The sequence below is a fragment of the Saccopteryx leptura genome, chromosome 4 (assembly GCF_036850995.1).
Source record: "Saccopteryx leptura isolate mSacLep1 chromosome 4, mSacLep1_pri_phased_curated, whole genome shotgun sequence".
NCBI classification, from domain to species: Eukaryota; Metazoa; Chordata; class Mammalia; order Chiroptera; family Emballonuridae; genus Saccopteryx; species Saccopteryx leptura.
Window position 1 is genome coordinate 101,470,806 of NC_089506.1, and position 21,412 is coordinate 101,492,217.

The 21,412-nt window shown below is 36.7% G+C and overlaps 1 protein-coding gene across 3 annotated transcripts in view; it reads right to left on the reverse strand.

The window, feature by feature from the left end:
- The window catches only part of CCDC122 (coiled-coil domain containing 122), a 40,332-nt gene that overhangs the window by 10,825 nt on the left and 8,095 nt on the right, over positions 1-21,412 (reverse strand). For 2 of the 3 annotated variants that reach the window (XM_066380856.1, XM_066380855.1), the window contains exons 2-5: positions 15,749-15,830; positions 14,729-14,844; positions 12,324-12,722; positions 11,436-11,552 (exon numbers count right to left, since the gene is read on the reverse strand). In XM_066380856.1, the coding sequence (XP_066236953.1) occupies positions 11,436-11,552; positions 12,324-12,722; positions 14,729-14,844; positions 15,749-15,794 (678 nt within the window). In that variant the 5' untranslated portion in view covers positions 15,795-15,830. The remainder of the gene's footprint in view (positions 1-11,435; positions 11,553-12,323; positions 12,723-14,728; positions 14,845-15,748; positions 15,831-21,412) is intronic. The other variant, XM_066380857.1, reaches the window with a different exon arrangement.

Below are 21,412 nucleotides of genomic sequence, written 5' to 3' on the forward strand. Positions count from 1 at the left end.
AAATGCAAAGGCAAAGAAATGCAACACAAATGAACCAAGAGAAATCCCCAGAAAAGGACCTAAATGAATCAGATATAACCAAATTACCAGATGCAGAGTTTAAAATAATGATTGTTAGGATGCTCAAAGATATTAGAACAACAATAGATGGTCATTACGAACACCTAAATAAAGAGATAGCAAATATAAAAAAGGACATTAAAATAATAAAAAAAATCAGTCAGAAATGACAAATACAGTATCTGAAATAAAGAACAAAATGGAAGGAATTAAAAGCAGTATGGATGAAGCGGAGAATTGAATCAGCGAGTTAAAGGACACGATAAATAAAGGCACAGAAGCAGAGCAGAAAAAAGAAAAGAGACTCAAAAAGTCTGAGGAAACTCTAAGAGAGCTCTGTGACAACTTGAAGAGAAATAACATCCGCATCATAGGGGTTCCTGAAGAAGAAGAGAAAGAACAAGGGATAGAGACTTTGTTCAAGCATATCATAGCTGAAAACTTCCCACAATTAAGGCAGGAAAACATCTCACATGTTCAGGAAGTACAGAGAACTCCATTAAAGAGAAACCCCAAGAAATCAACACCAAGACACATCATAATTAAAATACCTAAGCTAGGTGATAAAGAGAAAATAATAAAAGCTGCTAGACAAAAAAAGACTATCACTTACAAAGGAGCCCCCATAAGGATGACTTCTGACTTCTCAACAGAAACACTGGAGGCCAGAAGGGAATGGCAAGAAAGATTCAAAGTAATACAGAACAAGAGCCTACAACCAAGACTACTTTATCCAGCAAGGCAATCATTTAAAATTGAAGGAGAAATAAAAAGCTTTACAGACAAAAAAAAAAAAACTCAAGGAATTCACTACAACCAAACCAAGGCTGCAAGAAATGCTAAAGAACCAGTTGTAAACAGATCAAAGGAGAAAAAGAATATAGCAAAAGAGGAATACAGCTTTAAAGAATAAAATGGCAATAAAAAATTACATATCAATAATAACCTTAAATGTAAATGGATTAAATGATCCAATCAAAAGACATAGGGTAGCTGCATGGATAACAAAACACGACCCATACATATGCTGTCTACAGGAGACACACCTTAAATCAAAAGATGCACATACTGAAGATAAACGGATGGAAAAAAATATTTCATGCAAATGGAAATGAAAAAAAGCTGAGGTAACAATACTTATATCAGACAAAATGGACTTTAAAACAAAGACTATAGTTAGAGATAAAGAAGATCACTACATAATGATAAAGGGAGCAATCCAAAAGGAAGATATAACTGTTATAAATATCTACGCACCTAATATAGGAGCACCTAAATATATAAAGTGGACTTTGATGAATTTGAAGGGTGAGATCAACAGCAATACTATAATAGTAGGGGATTTCAATACCCCATTAACATCACTAGATAGATCCTCAAGAAAGAAAATTAACAAAGAAACAGCAGACTTAAAGGACATATTACATCAACTCGATTTAATGGATATCTTCAGAACCTTTCACCCTAAAACAGCAGAATATACATTCTTTTGAATGTGGTCATTCTCTAGAATAGACCACATGTTAAGGCACAAAAGCGGTCTCAACAAATTTAAGAAGATTGAAATCATATCGAGCACTTTCTCCAATCACAATGGCATTAAACTAGAAATCAACCACAACAGAAAAACTGAAAAATACTCAAACACTTGGAAACTAAATAGCATGTAATTAAATAATGAATGGGTAAACAGTGAGATCAAAGAAGAAATTTAAAAATTCCTAGAAACGAACGATAATGAGCATACATCAACTCAAAATTCATGGGACACAGCAAAAGCAGTCCTGAGAGGGAAGTTTATAGCATTACAGGCATACCTCAAGAAGTTAGAAAAAGCTCAAATAAACAACTTGACCCTACATCTAAAAGAACTAGAAAAAGAACAGCAAGTAAAACCCAGAGCTAGTAGAAGGAAAGAAATAGTAAAGATCAGAGCAGAAATAAATGACATAGAGGCTAAAGAAACAATACAGAGGATCAATGAAACCAGGAGCTGGTTCTTTGAAAAGGTAAACAAGATCGATGAACCTTTAACCAGACTCACCAAGAAAAAAAGAGAGAGGACTCAAATAAATAAAATTAGAAACGAGAGTGGAGAAATAACAACTGACACAACAGAAATGCAAAATATTGTAAGAAAATACTATGAAGAACTGTATTCCAAAAAACTAGACAACCTAGATGAAATGGACAAATTCCTTGAAACATATAATCTTCCAAAAATTAATCTGGAAGAATCAGAAAACCTAAACAGACCAATTACAACACATGAGATCGAAACAGTTATCAAAAAACTCCCAAAAAAGAAAAGTCCTGGGCCTGATGGCTTCACAAGTGAATGCTACCAAATATTCAAAGAAGAACTAACTCCTATCCTTCTCAAGCTATTTCAAAAAATTCAAGAGGAAGGAAGACTTCCAAGCTACTTTTATGAGGTGAGCATAATTCTGATTCCAAACCAGGCAAAGACAACACAAAAAAAGAAAATTATAGGCCAATATCCCTGATGAATTTAGATGCAAAAATCCTCAACAAAATATTAACAAACCGGATCCAACAATATATGAAAAAAATCATACCCCATGATCAAGTGGGATTTATTCCTGGGAGGCAAGGCTGGTACAATATTCGCAAATCAATCAATGTGATTCATCACATAAACAAAAGGAAGGAGAAATACCACATGATAATTTCAATAGATGCAGAAAAAGCATTTGATAAAATCCAGCACCCATTCATGATCAAAACTCTCAGCAAAGTGGGAATAGAGGGAACATACCTCAACATGATAAAGGCATCTATGACAAACCCACAGCCAATATCATACTCAATGGCCAAAAATTAAAAGCAATCCCCTTAAGATCAGGAACCAGACAGGGGTGCCCCCTTTCACCACTCTTATTCAACATAGTTCTGGAAGTCCTAGCCACAGCAATCAGACAAGGAGAAGAAATAAAAGGCAGCCAAATTGGAAAAGAAGAAGTAAAACTATCATTATTTGCAGATGATATGATATTGTATATAGAAAACCCTAATGTCACAGTCAAAAAACTACTAGACCTGATAAATGAATTCAGCAAAGTGGCAGGATATAAAATCAATACTCAGAAATCAGAGGCATTTTTATACAGTAACAATGAACTGTCAGAAAGAGAAATTAAGGAATCAATCCCCTTTACCATTGCAACCAAAAAAATAAAGTACCTAGGAATAAATTTAACCAGGGAGATTAAAGACTTGTACTCAGAAAATTATAAATCATTGATAAAAGAAATCAGGGAAGATACAAACAAGTGGAGGCATATACTGTGCTTATGGTTAGGAAGAATAAACATCATTAAAATGTCTATATTACCCAAAGCAATTTATAAATTCAATGCAATACCAATTAAAATACCAATGACTTACTTCAAAGATATAGAACACATATTCCAAAAATTTATATGGAACCAAAAGAGAACACGAATAGCCTCAGCAATCTTGAAAAGGAAGAATAAAGCAGGAGGTATCACACTTCCGGATGTCAAGTTATATTTTAAGGCCATTGTACTCAAAACAGCCTGGTACTGGCATAAGAACAGGCATATAGATCAATGGAACAGAACGGAGAACCCAGAAATAAGCCCACAGTTCTATGGACAACTGATATTTGACAAAGGAGGTAAGGAAATACAATGGAGTAAAGACAGCCTCTTCAACAAATGGTGTTGGGAAAATTGGATAGCTACCTGCAAAAAAATGAAACTAGACCACCAACTTACACCATTCACAAAAATAAACTCAAAATGGATAAAAGACTTAAATGTAAGCCGTAAAACCATAAGCATCTTAGAAGAAAATATAGGCAGTAAGCTCTCTGACATCTGTTGCAGCAATATATTTGCTGATTTGTCTCCACAGGCAAGTGAAACAAAAGACAGAATAAACAAATGGGACTTTATCAAACTAAAAAGCTTCTGCACAGCTAAAGACAATAAGAACAGAATAAAAAGACAAACTACACAATGGGAGAATATATTTGACAATGCGTCTGATAAGGGACTAATAACCAAAATTTATAAAGAACTTGTAAAACTTAATACCAGGAAGACAAACAATCCAATCCAAAAATGGGCAAAAGAAATAAATAGACACTTCTCCAAAGAGGACATACAGATGGCCAATAGGCATATGAAAAAATGCTCAACATCACTAATCATTAGAGAAATGCAAATTAAAACCACAATGAGATATCACCTCACACCAGTCAGAATGGCACTCATCAATAAAACAACACAGAATAAGTGCTGGCAAGGATGTGGAGAAAAGGGAACCCTCCTGCACTGCTGGTGGGAATGCAGACTGGTGCAGCCACTGTGGAAAAACAGTATGGAGATTCCTCAAGAAATTAAAAATCGAACTGCCTTTTGACCCAGCTATACCACTGTTAGGAATATACCCCAAGAACACCATAGCACTGTTTGAAAAGAAGAAATGCACCCCCATGTTTATGGCAGCATTGTTCACAATAGCAAAGATCTGGAAACAGCCCAAGTGTCCATCAGAGGACGAGTGGATTAAAAAGCTTGGTATTTATATAGTATGGAATACTACTCAGCCATAAGAAATGATGACATCAGATCTTTTACAACATGGATGGACCTTGATAACATTATACTGAGCAAAATAAGTAAACCAGTACAAACTAAGAACTATATGATTCCATACATAGGTGGGACATAAAAATGAGACTCAGAGACATGGACAACAGTGTTGGGGTTACAGCATGGGGGGGAGGGGAGGGAGGGTGTTGGGGGAGGGGAGGGGCACAAAGAAAACCAGTTAGAAGGTGACGGAAGACAAGTTTATCAATGTCACCCCATCAAAATTAATCAAAAAGAAAAACAATTTGTCTGACGGCTAATTCAGGCAGTTAGAAGAATAGTATAAGGATGCTAATTCTGCTTCTCAGGCCATATCCTGCAAAAGGGGCCCAAAGCAAATTGGTGATTTGGCTCCTCTGATTTTGCCAATTGGATTTAAAAAAAAAATATGTCAGGAACGCCCTGAAATGGAACTAACAATACATGAGCATAAATTTAAAGGACTTTTAGATACTGGAGCTGATGTATCTGTTATTGCTAAGCTACATTGACCTCCTTCCTGGCCCACTCATGCAGCAGCCACAGAATTACAAGATATAGGGCAGAGTAAATCCCCTCAACAAAGTTCTAGTTTTCTACATTGGGAAGATTAAGAAGGTCATTCTGGATTTTTTAAGCCTTATGTGCTCCCTGGATGGCCAGTTAATTTGTGGGGTAGAGATGTTTTGAAAAAAATGGGAGCATTGCTTGTCAGTCCTAATGGTTTAGTCAGTACTCAGATGCTTGATCGGGGATTTTTGCCCACCAAGGGACTAGGGAAAGAACAGCGAGGAATTCTCACCCCCATAGAAGTGGCACCCAATACCAGAAGGTGTGGATTAGGATATCAAAATTTAGCATAGGGGCCTTGGTAGCTCCTGCTACCTCAATAACGCATTGTGCAGACCCAATTACTTGGACATCAGATAATCCTGTATGGGTAAACCAACGACCTCTTTCTCAGGAGAAACTTAGGCAGCTGCTCAATTGGTACAAGAGCAGCTACAGCTTGGGCACATTGAACCATCTAATAGCCCATGGAATACACTTCCATATTTTGATCTTGTTGCCTCCTAGATTATCAAGGGGCATAGGCGACCCTTACAGCTTATAGGTTTTGAGCCTCAAAATTATTGTTGTTCCTTTTTTCAAAGGATCAACAACAATGGCTCTGGGAAACTTCCACTAAATGGCAAATCGCTCTTGCAAATCAATGGACAACTTTATACTGAAACTGTCAACTTAAAATCAGCTCAAAGACTAGAGTTATATGCCATTATCATGGCTTTTCAGCATTGGCCATATTCTCCCTTTAATTTATATACAGACAGCAAATATTTACTTATGGTGTTTCCACTATAAAGACTGCGGTCTTAGGGACAAATACTGATGAACTATTTCAGTACTTCCTCCTTCTTCAAAGACTTGCATGTCAACATAGAGCTCCATGTTTTATAGGACATACTCGAGCTCACTCCATGCTCCCTGGAGCTTTAGCACAAGGGAATGCCTTTGTTGATCAAGCTACCCAAAAGAAAATTATTTGGAGCAACCATGACAGATCGAGCAATTCAGTCTCATACTATTCATCACCAGAACGCTGCAACCCTGTGTAAACAGTTTCAACTTTCTCGGGAAGCAGCATGGCAGATTGGGAAATCCTGTCCAAGGGGTCCTATACTACAATCTGTCCCTTCATTTGGAGTTAACCCTCAAGGACCCCTTCCAGGACAACTTTGGCAAATGGATATTACTCATATACCTTCATTTGGCAAACAGTCCTATGTCCACGTTACAGTGGATACATATTCTGGATTTATAGTAACCTCTGTCAGAACAGGAGAGGCTGCTATGTACGTTATAGCTCATTGTCTGTATGCATTGTTCTATTATTGGATTTCCTAAACAGGTTAAACTGACAATGCTCCTGCATATGGAGCAAAAGCATTTACTGTATATTGTCAAACCTTTCGAATTATGTGTATTTCTTACAATCTTTAAAGTCAAGGTATTATTAAAGTGTACCCAGCAAATATTTTAAGGTCAATTTAAAAAAATTTAAAAGGGGGGAGTCATATCCTGGAACTCCTATGGGTCTACCATACCATGCTTCTTACTTAAAAATTTTTAAATTTCTTTTGAATGCTGATGAACAGGAGACGCCAAATCTTTTTCTCCTGCAAACTACTACCTTCTTTATTTGATCCAGCTAATAACACTGTTTTGTCTTTTTCTAAATAGCTCCAGATATATGGAAAAGATTTATATAGGTGGATGGGGATCCTCAAACCCCTCAGCGAGATCTTCTGAGCATGGCTTTTAAGATACCAAGAGGCGGAAAAAGCCCAATAGAAATCAGGTGAACTACCAGCTTTAGGTATGCCCTTAAAAGGCTCCAACACCCCAAAGGGGTCTCATAGGATGCCATCTGGGTCCTCCTTCAATAGTGGAAAGGAAGGTCATTGAGCTAAAGCCTGCCAGACTTACATGCCTCTGCTGTGAGGAAACAGGGACACTGGAAGGTAGGCTTCCCCCTCGCTCCTCTAAGGGAGGGTTCAAGCTCTTCCAACCCTGCTCCAGCCACCTATGACCTAACCTTGCCCAGAATGCCGGGGTTTGCTACTGAAGGCTGAAGGTGCCCAGGGCCATCGGTCCCATCTACGACACTGTGGAAGAGCCTAGGGTATTTCTTCCAAGAAGCAGGTAAACTGATCTCATTTGCACAAGGGCCACTTAACTATGTCTTGCCTGAATAGTCAGGTTTTTTATTCTTCCCTGGAAGATCTTTGTTGTGGGTATTGATAGTCCTATTTTCTGGTGCTTTGTTTAATATATAGTGTTTCCTTTATTCCTCCTACCTCAATGCCCCCCTCATATTTCAGGCTGGGACCTACTCCTAATTTAGAGCTCTCTTTCCCCCTTTTGCCAACTTCTATTATGAATCTACCTTCGCCACCCAGCTTAGTGTATCCCAAGGTTCTCTTTACCAAGCCACAGTCGCAGAGCTCAAGGGAAAAGCAACCTGGTCTCATCTGTCCAGGCAGAGGAAAACAGAAGCTCCATCTCCACACATGCTGCAGATGGCTTTTCCAGTCTACCTGAATCATTACCAGCTAGAAGCAGCGGTCATTGGGACTTGGACGTGATTTGCAAAGTATAGAATTGTGACAACAATTCCAGTGCCATGCGGACTTTTCCTGGACGTGGACTTTTCCTGGACTCCTGCTCCTTTGGGACAGCTCCTAACAGGCTGAACTGGGGTTGGGTTGCATTTATCAGGGACTTGGCATGGTGTTGGGGCCAACTTGGACTTGGTGAACTTGTTAAGGACACTACTCTTTTATGGATTCTTGCTGTATTGGCCAAGAGTTTGCTTAAAGGCTTTAATCACTGTAAAAAAATAAATAAATAAAAGACTGGATAAAGAAGATGTGGCACATATACACCATGGTATACTATTCAGCCATAAGAAATGATGACATCGGATCACTTACAACAAAATGGTGGGATCTTGATAACATTATATGGAGTGAAATAAGTAAATCAGAAAAAAACAAGAACTGCAGGTTTCCACACATTGGTGGGACATAAAAACAAGACTAAGAGACATGGACAAGAGTGTGGTGGTTACAGGGGGCAGGGGGAGGGAAGGAGGGAGAGGGGGAGGGAAGGAGGGAGAGGGGGAGGGAAGGAGGGAGAGGGGCACAAAGAAAATTAGATAGAAGGTGACGGAGGACAATCTGACTTTGGGTGATGGGTATGCAACATAATTGAATGACAAGATAACCTGAACATGTTTTCTTTGAATATATGTACCCTGATTTATTGATGTCACCCCATTAAAATTAATAAAAATTAAAAAAAATCAGGCCCTGGCTGGTTGGCTCAGCGGTAGAGCGTTGGACTGGCGTGCGGGGCACCCGGGTTCGATTCCCGGCCAGGGCACATAGGAGAAGCGCCCATTTGCTTCTCCACCCCCCCTCCTTCCTCTCTGTCTCTCTCTTCCCCTCCCACAGCCAAGGCTCCATTGGAGCAAAGATGGCCCGGGCGCTGGGGATGGCTCCTTGGCCTCTGCCCCAGGCGCTAGAGTGGCTCTGGTCGTCGCAGAGCGACGCCCCGGAGGGGCAGAGCATCGCCCCCTGGTGGGCAGAGCATCGCCCCTGGTGGGCGTGCCGGGTGGATCCCGGTCGGGTGCATGCGGGAGTCTGTCTGACTGTCTCTCCCCGTTTCCAGCTTCAGAAAAATACAAAAAAAAAATCAAAAAAAAATCATGGAGGACAGAAGGAAGTGACAACACATTTTCCAACTGTAGAAAGAACTCTCAATCCAGCATTCCATATCCAGCAAAATCATCTTTCAGGAATGGAGAGGAAATCAATGTTCTCAGATTAAAACAACAACAACAACAACTAAAAAACATAAAAAACTTTGTCAACAGCAGACCCATCCTAGAAGAATGTATTTAAAAGTTTTCTAAAGACAAAGGAATTGATATTAGAAGGAATCTTGGAACCTCAGGATAGAAGAAAAGAATGTGGTAGAGCAAAAATATGAGAAAATAATATAGACAAATGGAGAAATCACAGCTAAAGGGCATGAAATTTCTTTTTAAGGTGGTAAACATTTCTAAAATGAACCTGGTGATAGTATATCTGTGAATATACTAAAAACATTAAATTATGCACTTTAAATAGGTGAATTATATTGTAAGTGAACTATATTTCAATAAAGCTATTATTAAAAAATCAAAAGAATGATAGCCTGAGAGGAGGAGCACCAAAGAACTTTCTAGTCATGATGGGAATGTCTTATAACTTGGTTTAGATAATGATAACATAGGTACACGTATGCATTAGTTAGAATTAATCAAACTAAGCCCTTAAAATTTGTAATCTTACTCTTATGACAATTATACCTCAATAAAGTATATTTGTATAAAAAATTATTAGGTAATTTCAAATTTCTTTCAAAAATGCTCTTACCAATTTACACTCATATCAATAGTATGTCAGAATTCAGTGCTCCATATCTTACCAATTGTAATATTGATAACCTGATGGAATAAATACGGGACCTCATATTATCAATCCCTTATTGTTAATGAGATGTTAGTGTTTTCCAGGTTTTTGGAAATCCATATTTAAAAGAATTTTTTAAACCATTTTCCCCATGTCCTGCTGGCTTGCTTGACATTCTCTTGTCTCTTAGTCATCTATATATATTACAAATACCTTCTCTTAAAATGAGTCTTGTCTTCTCTATTGCTATGGTGTATTTCAATAATTAAGTTATAGTACAAAGTAATACTTAATTATGCAGTTTGTATGTGTTTTTAAAAAAATAACTCTGACACAAATGTTGAAGCTTGTCTCCTATATTGTTTTGTTCTTTTTTCTCAAGAGAGATAGAGACAGAGAGAGAGAGAGAGAGAGAGAGAGAGAGAGAGAGAGAGAGAGAAGGACAGACAGGAATGGAGAGAGATGAGAAGCATCAATTCTTCATTGCAGCACCTTAGTTGTTCTTTGATTGCTTTCTCATATGTGCCTTGAACAGGGGACTACAGCAGAGTGAATGACCCCTTACTCAAACCAGTGACCTTTGTACTCAAGCCAACAACCATGGGGTCATGTCTATGATTCCATGCTCACACCAGCAACCCTGCGCTCAAGCTAGTGAGCCTGCACTCAAGCCAGATGAGCCTGTGCTCAAGCCAATGACCTCAGGGTTTTGAACCTGGGTCCTCTGCATCTCAGTCTAATGTTCTATCCACTGCGCCACCACCTGGTCAGTCTCCTATATTGTTTTTAATCTTCCTAAGAAATATATTATGAGGTATAAATCCAATTTTATTTCAACATTTTCTTGAATTTTCTTCATTTATATGACTAACCTATTTTGTTTGTACCATATATATGGGTTATTTATTATTTTTTGTTTCATTAATTTTTTCTATTTTTATTCCACTTATATACTGTCTTACTCTTTCTAGTTTAATAATAAATCTTGATATCTAGAAGATCAAAAATAAACCTATTTTTTAGATTACTAGTGAAATGTAAGATAAAATCATGGTGTTCCTTAAAGCAAATGTTTTATAAACACAAAGGTTTTTATCTTTATATTCCTCATATGCTTTTTAATTTTATCAAATGACTCACAAGCAAGTTAAAGACATGTCTCTTTATTTTTCAATTTAATGTTTTAAGGGTGTAAATTATTTATTCTCCATAACAACATATCTTTTTCATTTTCATTCCCATTCCTCTAAATAATGATGATTTAGAAGTCCACCAGTGGTACCCCAAATTAGTCTCACTTCTAATTTTTCCTATCAGTTTTTTTTCATTGGGCTCTATAATTGCAAATATGAAGTCAAAGTAGTTTGTAATACTAATGGTTTCTATTGCCTTTTATTCTGTTTTGAGGTGTCCTGGTGTCTATCTAAGAGGAGTCATCCTTTTTGACTCAAAATCCTCTGTTTTCTAGCCATTAATTGGCTACCAGGTTGTTTGTGAAATGAGACCTGAGAGAATTTTAGGCCAGATTTAAATAGGAGTGGGTACTTGTTTTATCCAAATACATTCATATTAAAATATCTTCAAATGAGGGAGTAATTTCTAATTATCTATAGTTTTATATAATTCTTATTGTTCTCTAGCTGGTTTTGGAGATTGAGAGTAAACTGTAGAAAGTATGAGTATACATTTTAGAAAGATCTCATAGAACATTGAAATCCAGGTAAGTAAGACTTACCTCTATTTCTTTTCTTAATTTTTCATGTGTCGAATTTTCCTCCTCAAGAAAACAAGATTTTTCAACGATAGATTCTTTTATAGTTGTAATTTTGTCCTTTAGCTTTGTAATGTCCTCCTATATGTTTATAAAATTTAAAGTATACAAGTCAACAATGAATGATCAAAATAAATTCAAGATTTTCCGTATTTCTATGATAAAAATTAGCCATAATATTTAATTTTGATAAATAGAATTTGAATATTATTTCCACAGGTACAAATAAAAAAAACACCTATTATCCAACCAACCAAACAAGTAAACCTTAGATTTAAAAATTTAGAACTAAAATCCAAATGAAAATAAGACATAAAGGATAGTAGTAGAGTAGCAGTTGTCTAGCAACAGGGTAAAGGACACTTGTAAGTCTCTAGCAAGACATAATAAGAGATTTTAAGTATGCTTCTCCCACTGTTTTCAAAGACTAGTAAAGAAATAGAAAGATATGTAAGCTGCAATTATTAATTCATACTGTTTGCAGAACAGCATTAAGCATTCTAAATTGACTTGGATTGTTCTGGATCCATTAGCTTAGAAGCTAGGGTTTCCACATTTTTGTGAGTCACACTTTCTGGAACAAATGGATTAGTTGTTCATCATGATTTTGTTTGACTATGCATTCTTATTAATCCACAGGAGATCTGAGTATGTTTTCTTTATGCATTTGCACATTTGGCAAAGTTGTTGCATAACTCATATACTTATCCAAGTTTTCTAGAGTTGTGAAAATAATTTTTGAGTCTAGTTGGAACAGCCATGGGTATTGTATTAAGTTAATGATGAATTTACCATTTAATAAGTGTACATAAAAAAAGAATATAAGAAGTTTAAATAAGTGATAGTTCAAACCTGTACTTGTTTCATCCAGTTTCCTTCTGGATTCTGAAGATCTTGCTTAAGTTCTTCTTTTGTTATCTTTAGTTTTTTAACAGTATCTTGTTTTTCATAGAGTTCAGTCATAAATGGCCATTTGCTCTCTTCCTCCTCCAAACTATCTTTATACACTTTTATTTTTGTACAGTATTCATTGTATCTTATCATGCGCTCTTCGAAATCTTCTTGGGCTGCTTCTATGTCAAATTTAATCTTTACATTCTCTGTATGTAAAGATTTGATTTGTGTTTCCAGGTTTTCACAGCGAAGTGTGCTATTCTCTATGACAGCATCCTGCTGATAAATGAGTCTGTCTGTTTCTTCATTTTCTGCAGAAACAGATGCTATTTGTTTTTCCAGGTCATGAAGTTCACTCTGCAAAATATTTCAACATTATTATTATTAATTCATGATATTCAACATAAAAGGAAAGTCATTTTTTGATCCATAGTGCATGTAGGAATTCATAACATTAAAAAATATTTATCAGATATAGAAAAATTGATGTATAATAGAAAGAAACATTCCATAACACAACAAAATTATGTTATAATCTCAGTGGGAGCCTAACATTATATATTTCTTATTTTTCAATGTTCATATAATTCTTAATATTAAAATTTTATCATTTGTCTTAACATTTTATATGTAAAAAATGCAATCATTTTTATAATATATTTATATCAGAAGTACACACTGAAGAAAGATAATGTGATAAAAATAATAAATCCCTGGATTAAAAAATCAAAAGACCTAGGTTCTAGTGCCCTTACTATTATTACTAGCTGGTATAATCACACATAGCAAACTTAAGCTATCCAAATCTTATTTCTTTATTTGTAAAATGAGTATAAAACATCTATCTTACCTCTCTGAGCACTTGGCAATTCTAACAAGCATTTCCTTTTTAAAATATTAAAAAAAAAATTTTTTTTCAATTACAGTTTACATTCAATATTATGTTGTATTAGTTTCAGGTGTACAACATTGTGGTTAGACAATCATATAGTTTATAGTGTTCCCCCTGATATCTCCAGTACCCACCTGGCACCACCCATAGTTATTGGGATAACACTGACTACATTTCCTATGCTGTACTTTCTATCACATGGCCACTCTGTAACTACCGATCTGTACCCCTCACTCCCTTCACCGTTCTCCCCGAGCGCTCTGGCCCTTTCTCCTCTCTGGCAGCCATCAGTCAGTCTTCTGGTTCTTGTTTTCACACCATCTTCTCTGGCTCTCTCCAGACAGCTCTGAGCATTCCTTCCCAGTTACAACTGTTCCTTCAAATGCAGGTCCTTAGGGTGAAGTCATCATAATTTCTTCTTTTCATTCTATATATATTCCTTGGGTAATTTTATCCATACTTACATCTTGAACTATGTCTAAGCTGCCGCTGTCATCTCAAATTTGTCATGTCCAAAACTCAGATTATTCCTCCTATCATTCCAACCCGTTCTTCCTTGTATCACTTATATATTGTCAGAACAGTAAAACTCAGTGACTTATAAAATAAGTGTTTATTGCTCACATGACCGGGAGCTGCTAAAGAAGGCTAGATGTTGACCTTGGTTATATTTGCTCAAGTGATGGGGGTTGGCTGGCTGTTAGATGATTTAGTTTGGCTGCCTGGGCCAGTTGGGGTATCTAAAATATTACACTGCCTTAAAAAGTTAACCTTCCTTTTTGTTTTTTAAATGAGAGGAGGGGAGATAGAGATACAGATTACCACAGTGCCCCAATTGGGATCCACCCGGGCAATTCCTGTCTGAGGGTAATGTTCAAATCAATCATCCTTAGTACCTGAGGTGGATGCTTGGGACCAATCAAGCCATCTTCAGCCCCTGGCACTGATGCTTGAGCCAACTGAGCCTCTGGCTGTGAGAGGGGAAGAGGGAAAGAAGAGGGAGAAGGAGGGATAGAGAAGCAGATGGTCGCTTCTCATGTATTCCCTGACTGGGGATTGAACCTGTGATGTTTGCACGCCAGGTGACACTCCATCCACTGAGCCAACCAGCCAGGGCCTACAGTTAACCTTCCTTAAATTTATCATTTTTAGGAAAATACTATCAAACAGAAGTGAATTTAAAATAATTCTATGTGACACATTGGGTTTTATATGTTTATAGTATATTGCATATTGCAATGACATTATTGTTTATTTGCATAATGGGTATGTAAACTGTTTCACAAAACTGGAATAATCATATGGATTTCACTGAGGGATAACAAAATAATTAAGAAAGAGGTAAGTATAAAAAATATGGGTTAAAATTGACTACCAAAATTAAGTAATCTCAGTAACTTCCCTGTTACTAACTTAATATCGTTTTAAATAAAATAAAGACTCATTTAAAAGACAGTAGGAAACAGATTACCTGTACATGAAACAGAAGTTTTTTGTTTTTTTCTATTTGTGATGTTTGTGATTGTTGTTGCTTTGCAACTTGCTCTACAACATCGGTTAATGAAGATGTGTCCTGTTTAGCCAGCACTAGACAAGGAAATAATGTACATAATAAAAATTTAAATGCAAACAAATCATATTTCTATACTTAAAGTCATAGAAAATGTGATGTTTTTCATAAGTAAATTTAGAATTGGTAATCTTCCCTTTCTGACTATAAACAAAACTAAAATCAAAGGCCACACTAATAGGCAACTAAAAAATAGCCTACTGCAATGTTACACTTGTTTTGTATAAAAAAAGAGTATTTTGATTGTCCCAATTGTTTTATCCAGACCACCAGCACATATATTATAATTATACTGCCACCATAACAATAATAAAGCACTTATAGTTGATGAATTTTCATTATAAGTCTTCATTTTCAGGTCATTATGCTTTTTCTAAACACTAAGTTTCTTCATGGAGAAATTTAACAGCTTCCCAATATTCTAATATTCTATAAATTTTAACATAATTATCCTACCACGTACTTTTTTGTTGCTGCTTAACTTTTAATTATTTATTTATTTATTTATTTGTATTTTTCTGAAGCTAGAAACGGGAGAGACAGTCAGACAGACTCCCGCATGCGCCGGACCGGGATCAACCCGGCACGCCCACCAGGGGCAACGCTCTGCCCACCAGGGGGCGATGCTCTGCCCCTCCGGGGCGTCGCTCTGCCGTGACCAGAGCCACTCTAGCGCCTGGGGCAGAGGCCAAGGAGCCATCCCCAGCGCCCGGGCCATCTTTGCTCCAATGGAGCCTTGGCTGCAGGAGGGGAAGAGAGAGACAGAGAGGAAGGAGGGGGGGATGGAGAAGCAAATGGGCGCTTCTCCTATGTGCCCTGGCCGGGAATCGAACCCAGGTCCCCTGCACGCCAGGCCGACGCTCTACCGCTGAGCCAACCTGCCAGGGCCTAATTATTTATTTCTTAAGATTACGTCATTACCTTCTTCAGGAACTCCTTGACTCTTCCTTCCTTTGTTGCCTGACATTCTTATGCCTCTTTTCCTTCTTTTTGGTTCACCTTCCTACAAAATAATCAATGCTGATAATCTTTCACTTTTCCTTGTACTTTTCTTTTTATATATCTTGGTGATTCTGAAAGTAAATTAATTGCCAAATAGGGATGGCAATGACATTTCATCATTAGTTTGAAGAATTAAATTACAATGGTTAAGTGAGAAAATTTTGGAGGAGAGTAGAACTGTAGTTGAATCTTGGTTCTGGGGCTTTACAGCTCTTATAATCTTGAGCAAGTTTCTTAACTTGTTTGGTCATCGGTGTCCTCATCGGTAAAACCTCACAGGGCTGTTGTAATAATTAAAGTAATAAATACATATAACATGCTTAGTTCAGTAACTGACATACTCAGTGAGTAATAAATTACTATGGATTAGTTGCTGGTACCTCCAGTACCATGATGAAATTGATTCTAAAACTGTAGCCAGAATGAAGGAGAAACTGAATTAGCAATTTCTGCCATGGGTATAGGATATATAAATAGCACTCCTGTCCAGTGCTATTCAGGCCAGAGTACAGTAAGTCCTATGCAGCTTTAAAATCATATTTTAATCTTTTCTATATCTAGGAATAACTGATAAGATGAAGGGGTAGACAGTATTCTTCTTTGAAATATGGAGAGAAAGAGTTCCTTTCTCTGCTAAAACAGCTCCCATAAGACTTTCAAGAGATTTCTCAACAGAAACTTTGCAGGACAGAGGAATTGGCAAGAAATAGTCTAAGTGATGAAAAGCAAGGACCCACAACCAAGATTACTCTACCTAGTAAAGCTGTCATTTAGAATCAAAGAACATATAAAGAGCTTCCAGACAAGAAAAATCTAAAGGATTTCATCACCACCAAACCAATATTACATGAAATGTCAAAGGGTCTTCTTGAAGAAGAAGAAGAAGAAGAAGAAGAAGAAGAAGAAGAAGAAGAAGAAGAAGAAGAAGGGGAGGAGGAGGAGGAGGAAGAGGAGGAGGAGGAGGAAGAAGAAAAAAGAAGAAGAAGAAGAGGAGGAAGAAGAGGAGGAGGAGGAGGAGGAGGAGGAAGAAGAAGAAGAAGAAGAAGAAGAAGAAGAAGAAGAAGAAGAAGAAGAAGAAGAAGAAGAAGAAGAAGAAGAAGAAGAAGAAGAAGAAGAAGGAGGAGGAGGAGGAGGAGAAGAAGAAGAAAAACAATAAAATGGCAATAAATACACATCTATCAACAATTGAATCTATAAAACAAAATAAGCAAACAAGCAGAACAGAAACAGATTTATAGATAAGAACGTTTTGATGGTTGCCAGATGGGAGGGTGTTAGGGAATGGGTAAAAAAAAGAGAAGGGATTGAGAAGTATACGTAGATTGGTTGTTATAGAATAGTCATGGGGATGGAAATTACAGCGTAGGAAATATAGTCAATAATATTCTAATAACTATGTATGGTGTCATATGAGTATGAGTTTTGTCAGGATGACCACTTAGTGAGTTATGCAATCTCTAGTCACTGGGTTGTACACCTGAAACTAATATTGTATGTCAACTGTAATTGAAAATAAAAAATGATTTAAAGTAAAAATAAAAAGGTAAACAATTATATAGCTCTTACTTTGTGCCAGACACTGTTCTAAGTGCTTTGATAAAAATAACAAAAGCAAATATTAAATAGTGATTATTTCTGCATGTAGAACTTTACAAATATTAGCTTTCAAATATTAGCTCATATCCTATGAGGTAGATACTATTATTATAATTTTTATTTTGAAGAGAAATACAGTGAGCACAAAAAAATCAATAAATTTATCCAAGATCAGACAACTATTAGAGATTTTATTTGAATCCAGGTAATTTGGCTCCAAGATTCATGTTCTTAACCAGTGTGCTAGACTACCAAAATTATGATATTTTTAAGGGAAGAGTCATTTCTATATATACCACTTCAGTATACAACTACTTTTGTATTCCTATATTGCTAAAATATCACTTTATCAACCCTCTCCTTTCTATTCCCACCACTCCCCACATTTCTTTTTAGGGGAACTATTTCAGTCAAGTCCACCGATAAAACTGTTGCAGCTCCTACAGATCTCCATTGACCTCAACACTACAAATTGCACAACTGAAGAGCAGACTCAGTGAATTCTTTGTGTTCCTGTTAAGTTTCTTCTAGGTAAGCTACTTTTCTGTGAGTCCCATTTCTCTCTCCCCCAAATCATTGTGTCAGTTCCACAATCTGCCTAAGAACTGTGGGCATTACTCCCAGTATACCCCACATCCCTGTCAATCTCATTCACTAGAAGCCCAAGGCCCCCAGGTTATTCCTAATCATGAAGACCCATCCTTAATAGGCTCAGTGAGTTCCCTAATTTGATATGTTACCCACTCTCCAATTTTGTTTATATATTTCCGTGGTGACCCCGGGAACTCTTAGTCCATCTTCAGCAAAAGCAGCTCCATCTTCAACCTCTTCAGTGAATTTTTCTTTCACTTTTTTTTTTTTTTTTTTTCAGTTAGAACTGAAATCCTCAAAGATACGGCTTTCTCATCCTCAAACTACTAAGTCTGGAGTGAGGCATGTTTCCTGTTCTCTGTTACTATTGCCAAACTACTGTATTATCCTCTACTTTCCCTAAAGCTTAGTTTCTTTGAAGTTAATGCCATTGAGCTATTATATAAACTTTACCCTTCCTTGCTGTTATCAGTTGATCTTCAGATCTTCACTCCTCATTTGTAGATTATAGCATCTAATTGACTATCTCTATTACTACATTTTTAAAATTTTTTTGGTATTTCAACATCCACACAATGGTACTTGTAATGATTTGGTTTCTTAGTTCTTTGATGTTTTCTCTCATCCATCCTCCCCACCCACCCACAGATTATAACTGCACCTCATTTGTAATCTCAAATTCAAACTCTTATTTTCATTTTCAACTCATTCCTCCTAGTATTTTGACTATAAGAGCTGTTCATCCACATTGATTCTTCCATATGTTCACACTCTCTCAGCTCATCATGTATTCACTTCATTCCTTACCTGGCTTAGGTTCCCTCGCATTTACTTCACTTTGCCTACACTCTAGCTGAACTGCCTAAAGAAAAATACTTATTCTGTAGTTTCATTTTAAATTCAAAACTATTTGTATCAAGTGGATCATTGATACAAATCATTGATCCATTGAGGTTCACAGATACTTATGTTGCTCCTCCTCTTCTGTCTTCGAACCTCCCACATCTTTCCCCTTCCTCTTTAAGTTGATTACCCAGCTACTTATTTAACTGAGGTATCAGGAAAATGAGAGGTAGTAAATCACCCGATTTACCAGTCTTCCTTATGTGTACATATATCTAGTCTATCCTTTTTATGCAAAGAATAGAAGTGTCCTTGTCCTATCTATGGCCAATCCTCCACTTTTGTACTCCTTTCTGTTCTACTCAATGACATTACTACTTCAAATGTTCCATCAACAGAATTTCCTTTTTAACTTAGTCAAAGATATTATCTGGAACAGCTCATCATAAAATCAATAGTAATAACCTCCCTGCCTTACCTTATAACCCCCTTCACCTATTTTTTTGTTCTTTTTTATAGCCAAGATATTTGCTGTCCACTTCCATTCCTGTCATTCTTCTTGAAACCATTATAATCATTCACCACTCTATCTTTAAATATCTATGTGTACACCTGAAACTAACATAAAATTGTATGTAGACTACAATTAAAAATAAATGTAAACAAGATAAGTAAAGTTATGCTACAATAATACCTCAAAATCTCACTGGCTTAAAATAACAAAGGTTTATTTCTTATGATGCTATATGCCAATACTAGGTTGGCAGGGAGGCTGTTCCATCTAAGGGAACTCAGGCTGGTGGAAGCTCTATCTTGATATGATGTTCCACAATCAACATGGTAGAGGAAAGGGAACATGACAAGTCATGCTCTCAAAGTTTTCTGTCCAATAATGGGACAGATAACCTTTACTTACATATCATTGGCCAAAGCCAGTTTGTGGTCTCACCCAAATTTAGATAATAAGAAAGTGATATCTACTATACACCCAAAGAGAAACGGAGTCAGAATACCAGTGAACTGCCCTAAAACAATCACAACCCTATTGTGGCTCTTTTTCTGTGGAGAGCCATATGCCTACCTCTGCCAGCCAGACTCATATTTGAGTCTTTGCAGACAGACAAGTTCACTTGGAAGAGATTGAAGATAGATATAAGATAGAACTTCCTTATCCTATGTGTCCTATTACCAACAGAACCTTCATAGTTTCATTTCTAGGGTCTTCAGGAATAGAACACAGACCTATAATAACCCTTGTTTGCAGGATAATAGCAGTTGAATGTAAGCTAAGTATGTGGGTTTTTCCTGTGCTGGTACATATAATGCTGCAAATAGCAGAGACCTTGGTAGGTGACAGAGGAAGCAAATATGACAACACCCAGAATACATACTCTTAACTGTGCTGTACCATGTAACTCCACTAATACAACAAAAAAATAAAACACAATTTTCATTCTTTCAATAAGAATCATTTGAAGGCCTGCTTGAAAGAACCTAACCACAGAACTATAAATTCCTAGGTAGCAATAAAATGCAAGTTTATGGAAAAAAATAACACAAATATCTAAACTCACTTTTATTATAGATGGTCAACTACTGTATGGCTCACCATCTACAACCCACCTCTCTAGAATCATGTCTCATAATATTCCAAGTAAACAAATATGTTCAAGGAATCATGAAGGTGTGGTAATTTAGAAAGCCATGAATATATGTCAATCTTATCGGGAAAGCACTTGCTTTATATTTTCAATTTACTTTCTAATTTAAATAATAAAGTGTCTCATTATTCTCACTCATTCAGGAGATACTGCCTAAATCCACACAGATGTAAGGAGAGATTAGAACTGATAAGTAAATTAAGTTACTGTCTAGTCTATGTCAGTCAAGCCTCTCAAGTTGGCTGCTCATTCCCACATCCAATAAAAACTGACCCGATGGCCATTAAAGAGTGTAAATTACCCCTCTCTGCATCTTCTTTTATTAGATCTGGCTTCCTAATTTTTCTCCCTCTTCATTCCTTGTTGAATCTCTCACTCATCACTACAAATTCCTCAGGTTGGATATATGGCTGACCCCTGACTTCCCTTCATGACTATAATTTGCTCCTACCCTGAAGATTACCTGCTTCCAAGTACACCAAGTACATAATGCAAGTGCCAGTGTATCTCAGGGTGCATAACTGTCAACAGATTGGTTAACCGATGTTCCCAAGAATTTTCACTTCTCCTTCCTCTTCATCAGTTAGAACCAAACAAACATCTCAGAAATTACTTCTTGTCTAAAGTGGAGTTTCACTCCAATGGAAAGACACATTTTCTCTGCTAATGTCATTCATTCATTCATTCATATGCTTTCATTTCTAATGGTGACATTTATGCTTTGTAGAATATTTCTCTTTTCAACGCTGCCAGCTGAACCATACATTTATACAACCCAAAATAGCTAGATTTTCTCATGAGAGATTTTTGGAGCTCTCCTCACTCCTAGTTTTTTTTAAAACCTTTTTATCAAAGTATCTATGACCTCTGTGCTGCCACATTCAGTGGATGA